The 16587-nt window shown below is 38.6% G+C and overlaps 1 protein-coding gene across 10 annotated transcripts in view; it reads right to left on the bottom strand.

The window, feature by feature from the left end:
- SWT1 (SWT1 RNA endoribonuclease homolog) overlaps positions 1–15862 on the bottom strand; it is a 36465-nt gene extending 20603 nt beyond the window's left edge. For 6 of the 10 annotated variants that reach the window (XR_004841726.1, XR_004841727.1, XM_009636902.2 and 3 more), the window contains exons 1-11: positions 15793–15862; positions 11787–11845; positions 9603–10353; positions 8233–8298; positions 8046–8102; positions 7275–7404; positions 7035–7136; positions 5279–5467; positions 4627–4720; positions 1951–2087; positions 986–1137 (exon numbers count right to left, since the gene is read on the bottom strand). Coding sequence is in view for 8 of the 10 variants with exons in the window: in XM_009636902.2 (XP_009635197.1) it covers positions 986–1137; positions 1951–2087; positions 4627–4720; positions 5279–5467; positions 7035–7136; positions 7275–7404; positions 8046–8102; positions 8233–8298; positions 9603–10353; positions 11787–11845; positions 15793–15858 (1803 nt within the window). In the remaining 2 variants the exon portion in view is untranslated. Of the gene's footprint in view, positions 1–985; positions 1138–1950; positions 2088–4626; positions 4721–5278; positions 5468–7034; positions 7137–7274; positions 7405–8045; positions 8103–8232; positions 8299–9602; positions 10354–11786; positions 11846–12200; positions 12536–12610; positions 12652–15383; positions 15523–15677; positions 15715–15792 lie in introns of those variants that run through there. The other 4 variants (XM_035892467.1, XM_035892469.1, XM_035892468.1 and 1 more) reach the window with 4 other exon arrangements.
- Between the last annotated feature and the right edge of the window lie 725 nt (positions 15863–16587).

Genomic DNA, 16587 nt, shown 5'->3' with positions numbered 1-16587 from the left:
AATACTCTTAAATTACTTCTTAAAAATGATTTAATGTTGCTTGTGTACAAAAACCAGACCAACAGTAAATAGGCCTTTGATTTTCTTGTATTGTTAAAAAGTAAAAGTAAACACACTTTTCCTAGCCATGTATATATATACATGAAGTAATATATGCACATTACAATAAAATTTCAATTACTTACTACCAAGTGAAAACTGAGTTTGAAAACGTGTTAACAGAAATCAACTAAGTTATCTAAAAGCTTAATTAATCAAAGCTCTATCTTGTGGAACAACAGTCATCCCATGCAAGTGATTTTTCTTTTTAAAGCCACAGAGGTTTATCTGCAACAAATTGAAACTTCTAACTAACCCCTACCAGCCATAAAATGGAATCTAAATCAAAGCATGGATAATTTGAAAGTGCCTTGTACAGGAGTATTTATTTTCTGTTAAGAATACTTTTGAAAGAGTGAGTGTTTGGAGGTTCTCGTTAACACCCTTGTAATTCTGTATCTGCATTGTAACCAATTTAGCTGTGAACAATTTTATCCACATGGTATCTAAAAACATCTGGTCTGACGGGGAAGAAGTGCCTGCAACAACAGTGCCTCAATATTATATAAAACGTGATGGAATAATTTCTTGAAGGACATATTTACAGTGCAGTGATTTAACCATATTAGAAAAGCTAAAAAAGAAATGTAATGCAACTAATAAAAAGAGTTCTGAAAATTCACACTGAACAGCCAGCATCTGTGTTACTGTATTATTAAAAGACTATTAAAATACTGCAGTCATTATCGGTCAAATTGAATAATCTTGTTATAAAATGGAATAGTAAAACTGAACACTGACCTGTTCCCTGTCAGTGAATTGCTATGTTAGTGAACTAGATGACTTAGCTGTTTGGCTTAGCACAAGTACGAATAGAATTAAAATACCAAGGACATTTAAACTTCTTAATACTTGAAATATCAAGCAAGATGACATAACAAACCACCTCCATCCATAGGTTTCCAAATGCAATTTTCATCTCAGTCTCCAAAATACAAGATAAAGCTTCTCCTAAGTTCTTTTCAAGGTCTGGAAGTACATTTGGGAATTGCGCCGTAAGACTATCATCACCTCTTTCTGTTTTCTTGAATTCTGCACCTGTGAAACCAATTATTAGAAAAGCTACTAATTGGAACTGTTTCTATATCTAATTTATGTTGATAGTACACAAATAACTTGTTCCCATAAAGACAGACTGCACTTTATGTTATAAAGCAGATGGGCTATATCTAATTAGGTTTCAAGTATTTCTAGTTATACCCACTTGTACTGTGGGTACTATTAATTATAAGCTACTAACCAAGAAGATTAATTTCCCCAGAGCATTATTCGTTTGTGATCTTACTCCACATTTCTTTTTTCCTTAAATAACTTAGATTATATACAACCAGTGGGGTTATCAGCAAGTATAAGATCACCACTTCTTATTGTAAGCTGTATTTGTATCTTCAGAAAAATGAACAGGCAACTCAAGAATCAAGTTCTACTGTTTGGGATGCAAGTAAAGGATTTGGCATAAAACATAAGGAGTGATCTTAGCATACAGAATTTTACTACTACTAAGAAAGCCAGACCGGCTCAACTGGAAAAACCTCTTTTCAGTCTTAAAAAGTTCAGGACACCTTTTAAATTACTATAAGCACAGGAAATTCAAGCTGTGTTTTTTATATAAAACAAAAAAAAGTCATATTTGAATTTCCTAGAACTAAGAGATACGAGACCTTTTAATAAAGGTCTCAAACTTTCAGAAAATCACTTACCTTTGAAAACAAAAAATCTGACCCAAATAAAAAGCATATGAAAAGTATGTGAAAACTGAAGTTATAGTAGAAACTATTCTCCCTCTCCTACACTGATTATTACATGTCTCAAAAAACAGCATATGTATACATGCACATTAAACAAACCTACCACATTTTGACTGTTGCAGCTCAACACAGTTCTGATGCCTGTTTACGTTCAGATTCTGTAGAGCAGTAACCAAATCAGCTTTGCAGAATGCCTTGACCTCACTCACAATGGCTTTATTACATAAATTTTTATCATCCCTAGGAGAAGGAAATTAATTGTTGACAGAAAACTGACATTATTACATAGTAAGTAATAAAAGCAACACACTGAAAAAATTGCCTTCAGTAAGCTTATTTTGTGAGCTTCATTATATATGAAGTTTTCTTTTTCAAACAATTAGAAACAGTTCAAAAATTAAACCAGAAAACAGCCTAGAGCAGCTATTCTGGAAAAAAAAAAAAAGAAGAAGAAACACACTGAAAAATGTTTCAGGCTCTAGGTTTGCTTTAATTAAAAACCAGGTATAAATACTACAGCAGTGATGCCTGGTTGCTATGATTTTAGAATGCAAACAAGGCAATAATTCTAAGACAGTAATCTTATTTGATTGCTACAATAAATCTCCATTTTTGACACCCACTTTTACTGTTCTACTGGCCAAATCATTGTCCCAAATGCCACCCTGAGGTATACACTGCTCCAGCAGAACTACTATAAAGATGCACTACCAAGTTGGATCCTAGTACTTTCCCAAAAATCTCCATTGCTGCTCCATCATGATAAAGGGATTTTCAGATGAAAAGCACTTCTGAAGTCACCTCCTGTTCTTTACTCAGAGAAACCCAAAATCATTATCAATAGCCCTACTGCAATTGAAGTAGTATTTTCAGCAGCAACCCAATCCACACATGTCACCTTACACAAACCAACTGACACCTAGGGTCTTAACCCTACTTGCTGAAACTACGTAGGTTTTAGCAAAGACCAAAGGAAGCTGCTTACAGTACCTGTCAAGCAATATTAGCCCTTTAAAAACTAGCTTTATGTGATTTGTATCAAATGAAGAATCAATACTCAAAAGTCAGCTATTATCCTCACAGAACAAGAGTAAAAGCAAATCAGTCTCCATCTTCTCTACGAGTAAACTTCAATGCTCATCCCCATCCCCAAACCGGAAGCAAATTTGTCTCCATCTTCCCTCCTTCTAAAATTAACCCTTGTCAATGCTTATCACTGTCCCCAACCAGGTAGACAAAAACAAAGTATCTAACTGGATCTCAATCATTAATACAAATATTTTTTTCAATTTTGTATCTCTAATTTTTTTAATGACAAATCAGAATCAACTCTGAGAAAGCTACACTTTAAAAAGTTGTTAAATTGAACATGATATAAACTTAATTCTACTTCAGGCCTCAAGCACATGAAGGTGATAACATCTACGGTCTTTGTGTTTTATTGTATCATCACAGAATACCAGATTGGAAGGGACCTCAAGTCCAACCTTTTTGGCAAAAGCATGGTCTAGACAAGATGGTCCAGCACCCTGTCAAGCCGAATCTTAAGTGTCCAATGTTGGGGAATCCACCACTTCCCCAGGGAGATTATTCCAATGGCCAATTGTTCTCATGGTGAAAAATTTTCCTCTTGTGTCCAATCAGAATCTCCCCAGGACTAACTTGTACCCATTACCCCTTTCTTTTCCATGTGACTCCTTGTAAAAAGGGAGTAGTCACCCTTTAAATACTAGAATATGGTGATAAGGTATCCCCTATGCCTTCTTTTCTCCAGGCTGAACAAACCCAGTTCTCTCAGCCTGTCCTCATATGGCAGGCTTCCCAGTCCTTTGATCATCTTTGTGGCCCTTCTCTGTACTCTTTCCAGCCTGTCCACATCTTTTTTGTATAGCAGGTACCAAAACTGAACACAATATTCCAGGTGTGGCCTGACAAGCACTGAGCAGAGTGGGATAATGATGTCTTTATCTCTGCTGTTGATGACCTTGTTGATGCAACCCAGCATCCTGTTGGCATGCTTTGCCGCAGCAGCACACTGTTCACTCATATTGAGTTTGCTGTCCACCAGGACCCCCAGGTGCCTTTCCACAGAGTTGCTCCCCAGCCAGGTAGATCCCAGCCTGTGCTGCACTCCTGGGTTATGTTTTCCCATGTTCAAGACCTTACATTTGTCTTTGTTCAACTTCATAGGGTTCTTTTTAGCCCACTCTTCCATCAGGGTGGCTCTCCGTTCCAAAGCGTCCACTTCCCCACTCAGTTTGGTATCACCGGCAAAATTCATCAGGCTACACTTGATCCCATCATCCAGATCACTTATGAAGATGTTAAACAGCGTTGGGCTCAATATCGATCCCTGGGCAACCCCACTTGTGACAGGTTGCCAGTATGAAAAGGAGCTATTACCATCACCCTCTAGGTGCAGCCTGTCACCCACCGCACAGACCGCTTGTCTAGACTGTAACGCATCAGTTTCTTTAGGAGGAGGCTGTGGGAAACCATATTGAAAGCTTTGGAGAACTACAGGTAGACAATGCCCACTAATCACCCCACATCAACTGAGCAGGTTACTTTGTCATATAAGGACATCAGGTTTGTCAAGCACGATTTGCCCTTCTAGTTCAACATTCTCCTTCTACTCTAGCTTTTAAGAGGGTGATTGCTCCTCAAAAAGCTTATTTCAGAAGCAGCTTTTCATTTTAAGATATGATTTGAAAATGCTGTATTTGGCATGAGACTACCTTATACCTCATAAAAGACCTAAAACCACACAGGAACTCACGTGCAGAGTATGACAACAGCTTGAGGAAAGAGGTTCTGATACTGCAGACAACATTGTAAAACACGATCGTCATTGTTCTCATCACTCAGGCCATCTGCAAATTTAGTTAAGACAGTGCTGACATGTTCAGGAGTAACCCAACATAAGAAATAAAAACAGTACTGTGACTACACTGAAGTAAGTTTGATACTCCCCAGACAAGGACAGAGAAGTGTATACTAAGCACAAGCCTTGAGCTTTGAATTCTTAGGTACTACTACACTCGAAAACACTATGGCTTTGCCAGAAAACGTCAAGCGAACCACATGTAAATTTGAGTATGTTAGATTTTGCAATGAGCAAGGCAAAGCAAAAGCACACAACGTATCCTTTGCTCATAGGTAAAAGTAGTACTAGATGAATTTTCATTAAGTAACCCCTCACTTATCAACAGATACAGCTAAAGAGAGAAACAGCTGATAAAACAATAGTGAACAAAGCACTAATCTGAATAAGGTATTTGCATGCCTTGGATATGCACTGAAGGCTGATGTAAGCTATTAGCAAACTGCAGAGTGAAGACCGTATTAGATCCAAAATTTAGTGCTAAGCTTCACACTAGGTGAACTGCAAGGATTAAGTACCCAAAACAAATAAATTGCACATATATTACATGTTTTTTGAGAAGCAAGCTGCATGGATTGCCCCCACAATTTTGAATCTTGGTTTTTGAGACACGTGTAGATGAACTGGACTGCAGGGATAGCTTTGTCCCGAACATGCTGCAACATTTTCCCCTTCTTCAAGTTGTCCAGCTCTTGTAGGACAACCCAAGGAATTATTAATGCAAGTCTGCCAACCCCTGGAAGGAAAAAAAAAACCAAAACCCAAAGACATTTTGAAAAGCCACGCAAACTACTACAGTTAAAGTTTAATTCAAACACACTATTTATTTAAGCTCACACTTATCTTTTTTTGCCAGGAGTTTTCACATTCCATGCTCAAGAGTATCTAGCATTACAAAATGAACAACTGAAAAAGGCCAAGTTCCCTCTTTCTAATTTAACCTCAGCCTGACACTACATTGGTCACATGTAAAAATGACAATATTAGGCAAACAAAAGGAATAAACAATTTTAATCAACATGATACTTTGACAACAGTGTGCAGTGATGTAAAATAATTTGCAGCAATTAACATCCTATCACACACGCACTGTAAGATGTTAAAGCAAGGTGACAGCAGCTGAAAGAACAGGATGAAAATACCTGAATGACCACAACAGTCACTGTGCAAAACCAATTGCCAAATAAAAGGAGCAACGGTTTGTGCTAATTGCCACCCGGCATTTCTAAGCAAGGAACAGGAAGTATGGATATTGAACCATGGTTTTATTTGTATCTAAGTATGGTTTGAACTTTAAAAATACTATATATGAAATACATGGTAAATCAGAATTTTAATGACTGTTTTGTTGGTCCAAGCATGACAAATACTTCAATTTTTTTCTTTCCCATTCACATTATAAGAATACAATGTTGAAAAAATACATTAATAGCCATCTGCTTTGTAATAAGTAGGTCAGGAATCAGCAACCTTCTGAACCTTTTGCATAATGGGTCTGGTACTGGACCAGAAATTGGGAGCTGCAATATGCTAAAAAAGGCATCCCAGTGTACACAATGCAACACCATTCCTAATATGGGAATATGGGAAAGAGAAATACAGTCTGACACACTCTTGAAAATTACTCAGGCCCTTATTAAAATTATTCTCTCCAGGTGGCCAGAATAAGTGTATTCATTAGCTGAAAGCATCAAAGCACCCTAAGTATTCTGATAGATTCCAAATATGTCTACCAACAACTGACACGCATAATCCTAATCCTGCTAACATTAAATCACTAAAAGCTTCACAACATATTAAAGCCAAACATTAAAGCCAGGGTCTGAATTCCTGAGAAATTTGCTCACACACCTCGTGAATTCTGTGACCTTTACCAAGACGGAAATAAAGCACTGACTGCTTATCACATTTTAAATGTTTTAGATTTCTAGGAAAAAAAATGCTAAAAAGGGAGTAGAAAACATCATTAACACTAGTAATGGATTAAATGCTTAAAAGTATGTTCTCACAATAGGTAAGACTTATTTACCTCTAAGAATTCATGTGCATTCCTAAGAACGTTGACCATGAGTCTCTGTAGGCATGTAGGTATAAATATAGTAGGTTCTACTTTCATAGCTGGATTTTCCTTAAGAGGCAGTCTGTTTGGGTTCATAGAATCAGCCTCTTAATTATGAGTCTCCTGCTGTGAAACCTGCTGCCTTTTTAAGGAACCCAGGTTTGTTTTTCTTCACATAGCCTGCAGTTCTTACAACATCTGTTTTTTCTTAAAATGTCTTATTGATCACCATGCATTCACATACCTGGTATATCCTCAGATTTCAGAGATCTGACAAATTCAAGGTGACTAATCATTATATTTGTGTCAATCACCACTAATATGTTCAGACCAGAAGTAAAAGCCTCTGGGGGGAAACAAAACAAAACAAAAAACAAAACAGTTGTGAAAAAAAAAATCAGTTGCATATTTTCTACTCAGACCATTAACCAACGGTAATAACTAGTTGCAAGCAGATACCAAAGAACATCAAATCATGGCATACCAGCAGAAATACTTAAATCCTGTTCTGGAAGATCTATCTCCATACTTGTAAGTTCTCCATAAGTCTGTACTACAGACAGTGCCATCCTCTTCTGAACACGAGCAACATGCAAATCTTCAACTATCTGCATCTACAATTAAAAATTTTGCATGTGTGAAATCAACTGTAAGTGATCATTTATGAATTGTTCCTCAAAAAGATTAATTAAGAGCATTAATGCTGTTGTGTTAAAACTGACTAAAAACAATGCATGAAAAATTTTAAGTTTGTACAGCAAATGTAAAGCCATGAGAACTTTCTGCACATGTTCCACTCTAAGAAGTCCACAAAAGATGTCCAAAACACAGCCTAGAAGGAAGATTCATTTATGATATTTCTACCTGGTTCCCAAAAACTTTGTTCCATTTTTTGCTACATAGACTGCAAGTTTTTTGACAGGTACTTCTTAAAAAAAAAAAAAAAAGTGTCTTTTCCAACTTGAAAGATAAGAGGATGGAAAATGAGATAGCTAGAGTATGTAAGCAACTATGAAGGACCTCTACGTTGCAGATAATAACAGAACAGCAATCTTTATCTCAGGAAGTTCCTGATTAGCAGTACTTTAGCAAGCTTGTTTACTGTTTGAAAAAAATGCTCCATGTTTTTTGAAGCATAGATCATAAGCCAACAATGAGAAATACTAGGAAAGGTCATGGAATTGTCCATCTACACAACCTCGGTGCCATGAATTTTTAATACAACTTAGAAGCATTTAATTAAAGCGTTACTAACCTCTTGGTCTGTTTCGGGGTTCTGACTGTCTTGAAGGGGTGGAAAGACTTCAAAGCTCTGTAGGAAGAATTAAAAAAAAACCCCACATCAACACCACAAAATATCAAAGAAGACTGAGGAACAACTGATCCCCATGTCAAGAGTTTCGGAATAAAGCTCTTTAGTGTTAATCAAGTACATCACTAACCTTTTGGACAGACTTTATATCCTCATCTTCTTGGTAGGAGTCAGACATGCATGGGACCTCAGAATTCTAGAAACAAGTAGGAACGTAAGTAGAACACGCATCAGTCTTTTAAACACTGAATATTCCCAAGCAAACTGAACAGGTAACACAAAACACATTTTCAATATCCATGATGAAGCATCTAGAGCATCATTTCAAAAGGGCTTAGAGGGATGGCTTTCTTTTAAAATAAATTTAGCGGTTTACACAGTAAGCCTATTCTCCCAATCTTTTGTGGGTTTGTGACTATGTTAATTCTTGCTATAGGCTTCCCAGTACAAGACAGACATTAATTTAATGGAGTCAGTTTAGCAAAGGGTCACTAAAATTATTAAAGGACTGGGGCATGTCATAAAAGAGGCTGAAAGAGCTGGGACTGTTTGGCCTGGAAAAGAGAAGGGGGAATATTATCAATTTTTATAAATATCTGATGGGAAGGTATAAAGAATATGGAACCAGACTCTTAGCAGTGCCCACTGCCAAGACAAGAGGCAATGGGCACAAACTGAACCACAGCAAATTCCATTTGAACATAAACGCCCCCACTTTTTTACAGGCTACCCAGAGAGGCTGTAGAGTCTCCATCCTTAGAGATATACAAAACTTGACTGGACACAGTCCTAGGCAACCTGCTTAGCTGACCCTGCTTGAGCAAGAGGGCTGGACTAGGTGATCTCCAGAGGTGCCTTCCAACCTCAACAATTCCATGATTCCGTATGTAATTACTATCTTTGTGTGATCACGCTACCATAACATGAACTGAAATCATGTTGCTAGGCATGTTAATGAGAACAACAAAAAAGTAACCACACTCAAGATAAAGTTGAGGTGCAGAGCCAAACACAAGCTAGAACTTAGAAATAAACCAATTACAGCCAAATGTGAAGTTCTGCAGGGAACGGACTAAATTTAGTCCTAGATCTACAACAAGTTCTCCTGGCATCACACCTGTTAAGCAAATTTCCATTGGTTCAGTTTATTCATTCAAAAAATGATACAACTATGTCAGCTCAAAAAAAATGCTGTTGACTTATACCTAAATTGAAGTATTCCACACCCCCAGCAGCAAAGTAAAGCTATGAAAGCATTTGTGCAGACACAGTCCTAATACGCAGGACCTTTATTCTTCTAGTTTGTTTAACTATTTAGCAGAGCAGAGAAACATTTTAACATGGTTTACATTGGAATAAAAAAAAAAATCCACCTGGTTAGCTATGAAATCCTGTTTGAAATCTGTAAGAAGACAGTCTATTTATACAAAAACTGCCTGCCCCTCAGAAACTAGCCTGAAAAGTCTACCTGCATAATACAAAGAATTTAGATCTCATTACCTGCTTAAAACATAATGCTGCAGCTTCAAAGTCCCTTTCTTCAGTCCCTGAATTACCAGAAGCTTTATCAGAATCAGCATCCTGATTTTTTTGTTTACAATAGCCCCACTGTTGTGTTTCAGGTGAATAGCGTGATGGTGTGCATTTATGCGCATGCCGTTTTTTCTTAGAAAATGCCTTGTATTTTTCTTCATATTCTTCTTCCCAAGTCCTAGATAGTGTATTTGACTTCTTAGTGAAAGGCCTACCATCATGCACAGCCCCTGCAGAGGTGTCAGATGGCTTTTTTGGAATTCTGGCATCTTCACTCCATTTTTTTGATCCAGCTGCCTTTTTATGTGGTACATGTGAACCGCACACAGATGACTTAGATTTTTCCAACACAGTTCGTTCTGCTTTTAACTTTAGTTTGCAGAATTCGTGTTTCTCTGCCTTTTTCTTTGCCACCTTGTTCCTCTGAATTGCAAAGGTAGGCCACAGTCTTTTTCCTTCTGTTCCATCAAAATTACTTTTGTTATGACTTTCCCTGCTAGTAGTCACAATATCAGGAGTGCATGTACTTTTTCCATGTTTAATTTCTTTGGCTTTAAATTGGATAACTATTTTATTTTGCTTTTCAGATTGGATTAAAGAATTGTCTGTGGTTTTGCTCCTATTTGGAGATTTTCCTTGGGATCTTCCATCAGCACCACGAGGAATATTGGAACTTTGGTCTTGCTTCTTCTCTTGCCCATCTTTGTCTATTTTGACTCTATAGAAACAATAAGAAAAAAGTAATGGAATCTAGGTCAGTTAGTGTAAAAAAAAAAAAAAGCCCTGCACTTGATTTAGGCAGTTGCACCTAAGTATTTATGAATTCCAGTTTGGTAGGTTCTTAAGTATGAACTTGGAGCAACATCAGTCCTTTAAAATAGTTTGATACAGCATTTTTAGTATTTACATTTCTCCTAGCTGTACAGCTATTTTAGATTAAAAAACTGAGAAAAAGCTTTTTCTGCATTCACTATCTATTGGTTTGAGAGATGCCCCTACAAAGTCTAGTTTTATCTTATCACACAGATAAGTTTCAACAGCAGTTTAATGATATATGAGGTGTGTCACCCTAAAATTTGAGTGTGCAGCAGTTCAGCTTGTTCACACAGTGCCAAACACCGCACAGCTTTCAAACACTGCAGGATAAACAGACTGGAGAACTTGGAAAAGGGACGATGTATGGGACTATAGTAACATTCTACAGAAATCATAAGTTATATGAAAACTGAAAAGGAAACTTTCTTATTAGAGTAAATACCCAACAAATTTAAATACACTAGGTTTAAAATATCCAAAGAAAAGGAAACTTTCTTATTAGAGTAAATACCCAAATTTAAATACACTAGGTTTAAAATAAAAGTTTCTACCCTAATCTATAATAGTGTTGTCAAAAATGTTGGGGAGGTAAAGGCCATTTGACAAACTCATGTAGGACAGGTAACTTAAATGTATTGATTGGCATCCAGCTTCTGACTTAGGAGACCCCTAACTGGTTCTTAGAAGCTGGAAGGGTGTACAACAGGAAAAATAATTTTGTACTTGTCTTGTTTCCCATATTCTTTCCCATGCAAGCCCAACTGGCCACTGTCAGGGACGGGGTACTAGACTGGACAGAGTTTTGGCATGAACATCGTTACTGTTTTATGTACATCATACTGTACTAATAAACAGTGCTTAACAGCACACACACATGCAGCTAAATATCCTACGACTTGCAACTCCAGTCCAACAGAGGAACTGCAACAAGATTTTGCCATGATGAAGAAACAACCCAGAGCTTTTCCATCTCAGGACTCATGAGAATATTCTCACTTTCTATGAAGTAGTTTTCAAACACTGTTTACATTTGCTGCACTCAAGGTGAAAGTTTGCTTTCTTTGCCTTGGAATCAGTTACTTCAAGTATAAGGAGAAATCAATGATTTCAGGACCACAGAAATCTACTAAAGGTACTAATTTCACTGCAGAACTATCCCCCAGACTTCACTGGAGGTTAGAATCCACTCATTAATGCAATGCCAACACTTCATCAGTTACAATATCATATTTTATTTGAACAAGTCAAACTAAATTAATAAATTCAGTATTTAAACAAAGTCTGTGATTGTTTTATTTTTAAGTAGATCCATTTAATGACAGAGCAAGAATTTACCTCTGAAGTTCTGTTTCTCCTTTCATAGTATGTTTATAGGATCTTGTGTCTTCAGAGTTCTGAAAGAAGGAAAAAATCCAAAGTCTTAGAGATGAAACTACAGTTAAAAACAAACCTTCATAAGATGGAACAAGCTATTATTTCACACTAGATTCACTACAATTTTGAGTAAGTTAACCTTGAAAAAGGCACCCACATACCTTGCTGTAATCTAATATTTAGATTGTATTGTATTTGAGAACACCACAAGGGGAAAAACTGAATGTGGCACACAGTCCCGGATTATAATAGAGAAAGCTCAACTAATAAAACACATTTAGGATTCATGTGTTTCATATACTTCACAAGTACAGCAGTATGTAAAAATACACATTTTTGTATATTTATAAAAATTCTTAGGGAAAAGAAAGTTACCTGAAGACTGCTTCCAACTACCCCCTAGTTAAGGCCAAAGAGAGGACACTCCTATGGGATGTTTTTGTGCAAAAGAGATGTGTTATTAATTCTCATCTGATTTGCTAATTAGGTGGAACAGTGTGAAACTGCGTGAAACTGCTTTTACATAGACCCAGTTAAGAGTAAAGATAGTCCCCAAACAAAGAACTTGAACAGTTGTTGTTTAGAAAGCAGTTATATATCGCTGCTTGGCACATCTATATTGCCAGCTGCATCGCATTCATGTTGTGGAATAACTGGAAGGCGACTGATCAGGTCAGAACAGAAAGCAGTTTATTATTGCACCCGTGGGAGAGAACAGAGAGCAGCAAAATGACAGACTCTGATAATATGAACTCTGCCCAAGAGGGCAGTTAATTTTTATATACCTTTGGGTTATATGACTCAGTTTTCCCAAAACTACAGCAGGCTGTAAGAAATGACAACAGAGAAGGGCAACATATGGATTACTTCAGATAAGGAAGCTCCAGACAGTACATCTTTTCACAAATAATTCACTCCTTCAATAACTGGGTCTTGCTGACTCAGTGAGGCCATTAGGTCACTGCTGTAGAGATTTTCCTAACTAGAGAGGCCTGCAAAGGCCTATGAGGCCTTAGCTATTTTACGTCCACATTAGAAAGCACTTCATTAAAAAAATAAAAGGGTTCAGAAACCAGTGGAATCCTAACAAATTAAGGAAATTGAGAACTTCTGCCTGTGGTTGGTTTTGGAGTTCTAACAGCAGCAAAACCTACGAAATTGTAACAAAGGAGGCTGTTAAAGGCTGCTGCCACTGAGAATCATATCAATGCAACTTGCTGCCGGAAGACCTGTTCGACTCATGTGATTATCATCAAATAGGAATCGAAGTGTTTTATTAGTTTATTAACAACTCAATTAACTGACAACCAGTGGACTACACACTCAGGATCAATACTAGCAATACAACAGAAAAACTAAAATAACAGACAATTACAAAGTCATACCAGATCAGGTGACTTGGTACCAGAAAGTTTGAAATCTCACATACCTACTGTCATGCCCCATTCCCAAGCAGTGCAAGCGGGGAAACAGCAATTATCTCCTCCCTTACGGCAAATCGCTTCACTGAGATTTGTCAGGCAAGTTAGACAGAGGATCGGAGCTTGCTTGCTGCACTGACTCAAGCAAAGGTCAGGCGAGTGTAGCTTATAGCAGCATTTCAATACTTTATTGCACTTCATATTCTAATAGCATATACTCTTGAACATGCTCATTATTAATATATGGCGTATAGCACACTTGCTAGCTGCTAGAAGTTTTCCCCGTGTCCACCGCTGGCCAATCAGTAACAGTGGTCACGCCTCTGGGATAACATATTTAAGAAGGAAAAAAACCCTGCTGTGACACAGTAGCCGGAGAGAGAAGGGAAAACTTCTAGCAGCTTCTCACAGAAGCCATCCCTGTAGCCCCCCCATTCCAAGGTCAGTGAAGAAGGAGGGGGAGGAGGTGCTCCAGGCACTGGAGCAGAGATTCCCCTGCAGCCCGTGGTGAAGACCATGGTGAGGCCGGCTGTCCTCCTGCAGCCCATGGAGGCCCACAGTGGAGCAGATATCCACCTGTAGCCCAAGGAGGACCCCACACTGGAGCAGGTGGATGCCCAAAGGAAGGAGGCCATGACCCTGCGGGAAGCCTGCGCCAGATCGGGTTCCTGGCAAGACTTTGTGGACCTGTGGGGGAGCCCATGCTGAGGCATGTTTGCTGACAGGATTCGTGACCGCACAGGGGACACACGCTGGAGCAGTCTGCTCCTGAGGGACTGCACCCCGTGGGAGGGATGGACCCACGCTGGCTGAAACAGTTCATGAAGAACTGTAGCCCAAGGGAAGGACTCATGTTGGCAGAGTTTGTGGACTGTCTCCCATGAGAGGGACCCCACACTGGAGCAGGGGAAGAGTCCTCTCCCGAGGAAGAAGTGGCAGAGATAACATGTGATGAACTGACCCCAACCCCCATTCCCGTCCCCCGGTGCCGCTGGGGGAGAGGTAGGTAGAAAAAAAACTGGGAGTGAAGTTGAGCCTGGGAAAAAGGGAGGGGTGGGGGGAAGGTGTTTTAAGATTCAGCAGTTTTTATCCTCTCCTACTCTGATTTGGTTGGTAATAAATTAAATTAATTTCATCAAGTTGAGTCTGGTTTGCCCATGATGGTAACCAGCGAATGATCTCTCCCTGTCCTTATCTCAACCTATGAGCCTTTTGATCTATTTTTCTCTCCCCTGTCCAGTTAAAGAGGGGAGTGACAGAGCAGCTTTGGTGGGCCCCTGACCCCTAGCATCCAGCCAAGGTCAAACCACCACACCCCCACACAATCATGCCTAAATAAGACTACTGAAATAGCTTGCTCTCACCTGCAAGAGCTGAAGAAACCACTTATCCATACTGTAATCACACTGAAGAAACACTTGCTAGTATTCAGATATTTCCTTATCTTTTTGCTATTATTCGTTTGGGTTTTCACTGTTGCTTGTGCTGGTCAATGTCTGCACATAGTGATATTTAATGCTGTCTCAAACAGATTGAAGTCATGCAACAGTTGAAACTCTACTCTTCAAACTGGTATAGGCATTAGCAATGCCAATATAGTTATAGTATGAGGTTTTAAGCCAAGTTTTTACCCTTTGTATTACAGAAGTAAAAAAGAAATCCCACCTTAGGTTAAGTTAGCCTTAAAAGACAAATTGAATAATAATTAATTCAGGAGGAAAAAAACCCAGTTACAAATGCTTGGCTTGGAACAACATCTTCCACATGCACAAAAGGCTTCTAACACGTTTAACTTAGTTTATAAGGCCATAATATCACGCTCATTTATAAACACTTCCAAACTTTTTTTTTTTGATACATTTATGACAATACAATTAAAAAGCTCTCTTATTTCATATATACCTTACAAAATCCAAAGGAAAAAATCTGGCAAACTTAAGTGTGGATTTACTAAACTACTGATTTATTGGATATGTATTATGCTACTGGCAGGAAATAACTTCCCAGAATGGGACACAAACAATAAAAAAGAATGGGAAGCTACATACAAACATGACCAGAAATATTATCACCCCTATAACACCTGCATTTTACAAGCAATTCAGTGAAAGCTTACTCACTCGATACAAATACGTACCAGAGTATGCTAAGAATTTTGGTCACTGATTTATGTCTCAGTGGTTAGAAGGAAGTATCGGAGCATTGCTTGCTAAAATGTTGCAAAGTACAATCCAGGAAAATGGCAGTGGGTTTGGTAACAATTTTAAGCTCAACTTTCCTCAGCCAGGAAGACATACTGGAATAAAAAAATTCTCTGATTTTCTGATACCCACACTACTCAGCCTCCAGATAAAACCATAAGCTAGTTATCTGGCTAGAACTTGCAGTTATCTGACCAATTCAACCCTCCTGCTGTTCTTAATGACCTCACCTTTAGATTTGATTCATCCCTCTATCACAAGACTGCTAAACAATTCGGGCCCTTCTCTTGAATATGGAGGGTTGAATTAAAATAACGATAATAGTAGTAATACAGCTGTTCCTACTTTGTCATCCCAGCCATGCAAACAGTCTTCATTTCCAGCTAATTTCTTCCGTTTCGCTTTAGACATCTTCAAATCCTAAGAAAACAGTGTTGCCGTTATTATTTATTTCAAGTGTTTACTTCCTGCTGGTATAAAAAAATAGATTTTAACTGCATAGAGAAAAAAATACTCTAATACTGTTGTTTTCTCCTTACAGAGCCACAGCAGATTTCAACAGGGTTAATCATTCGCATCTCACTAGTAAGAGAACCTCACAGAAAAATGGATGGCAATTACTTTACCACCTGCTCCAGAGATGCATATTATGTACAAGCAAACATACCAAACTAATAGAGGCAAACATCCTTTAACATTTAGTCATACAAGTTTTAAAGCAGTTCCAACTACGTAACTCTCACCTTAGGCCAACCCCTACCCTTCCCCTGGGGTGGAGGCAGTATCGCGACATCTCGCAACAGGTACACCACCCTCTACACGAATTAGTCCTGCGAGGCTGCCACGAACAAGAAGTTTAAGAGGGCTGTAGGAAAGCTTCACCAGAAGCCCCCAAAGCTCTAGAGGTGAATTTCCAGAGCACAGGTCAACAACGCGAACAGATAAACCACAGAAGTAGCTCCGCCATAAAGCAAGGAAGGCTGAGTGAACACACTGCTCTTTAAGGCGGCCTTCAACATGGGCGGGCCGAAGTGACTGCAGGAAGAGCTGCGCCTCGAGCTAGGGGAGAACAGCCTCCCGCCCCCAAACCCCAGGCGTGAGGGAAGGGCAAGGACAGGGTGAGCCCCCGGCCTCCCCCCG

Source organism: Egretta garzetta, unplaced genomic scaffold (genome assembly GCF_000687185.1).
Source record: "Egretta garzetta isolate BGI_Z169 unplaced genomic scaffold, ASM68718v1 scaffold304, whole genome shotgun sequence".
Taxonomy (NCBI): Eukaryota; Metazoa; Chordata; class Aves; order Pelecaniformes; family Ardeidae; genus Egretta; species Egretta garzetta.
The sequence above is the reverse complement of the archived record's forward strand: the minus strand, read 5'-3'. Positions and strand labels throughout refer to the sequence as shown.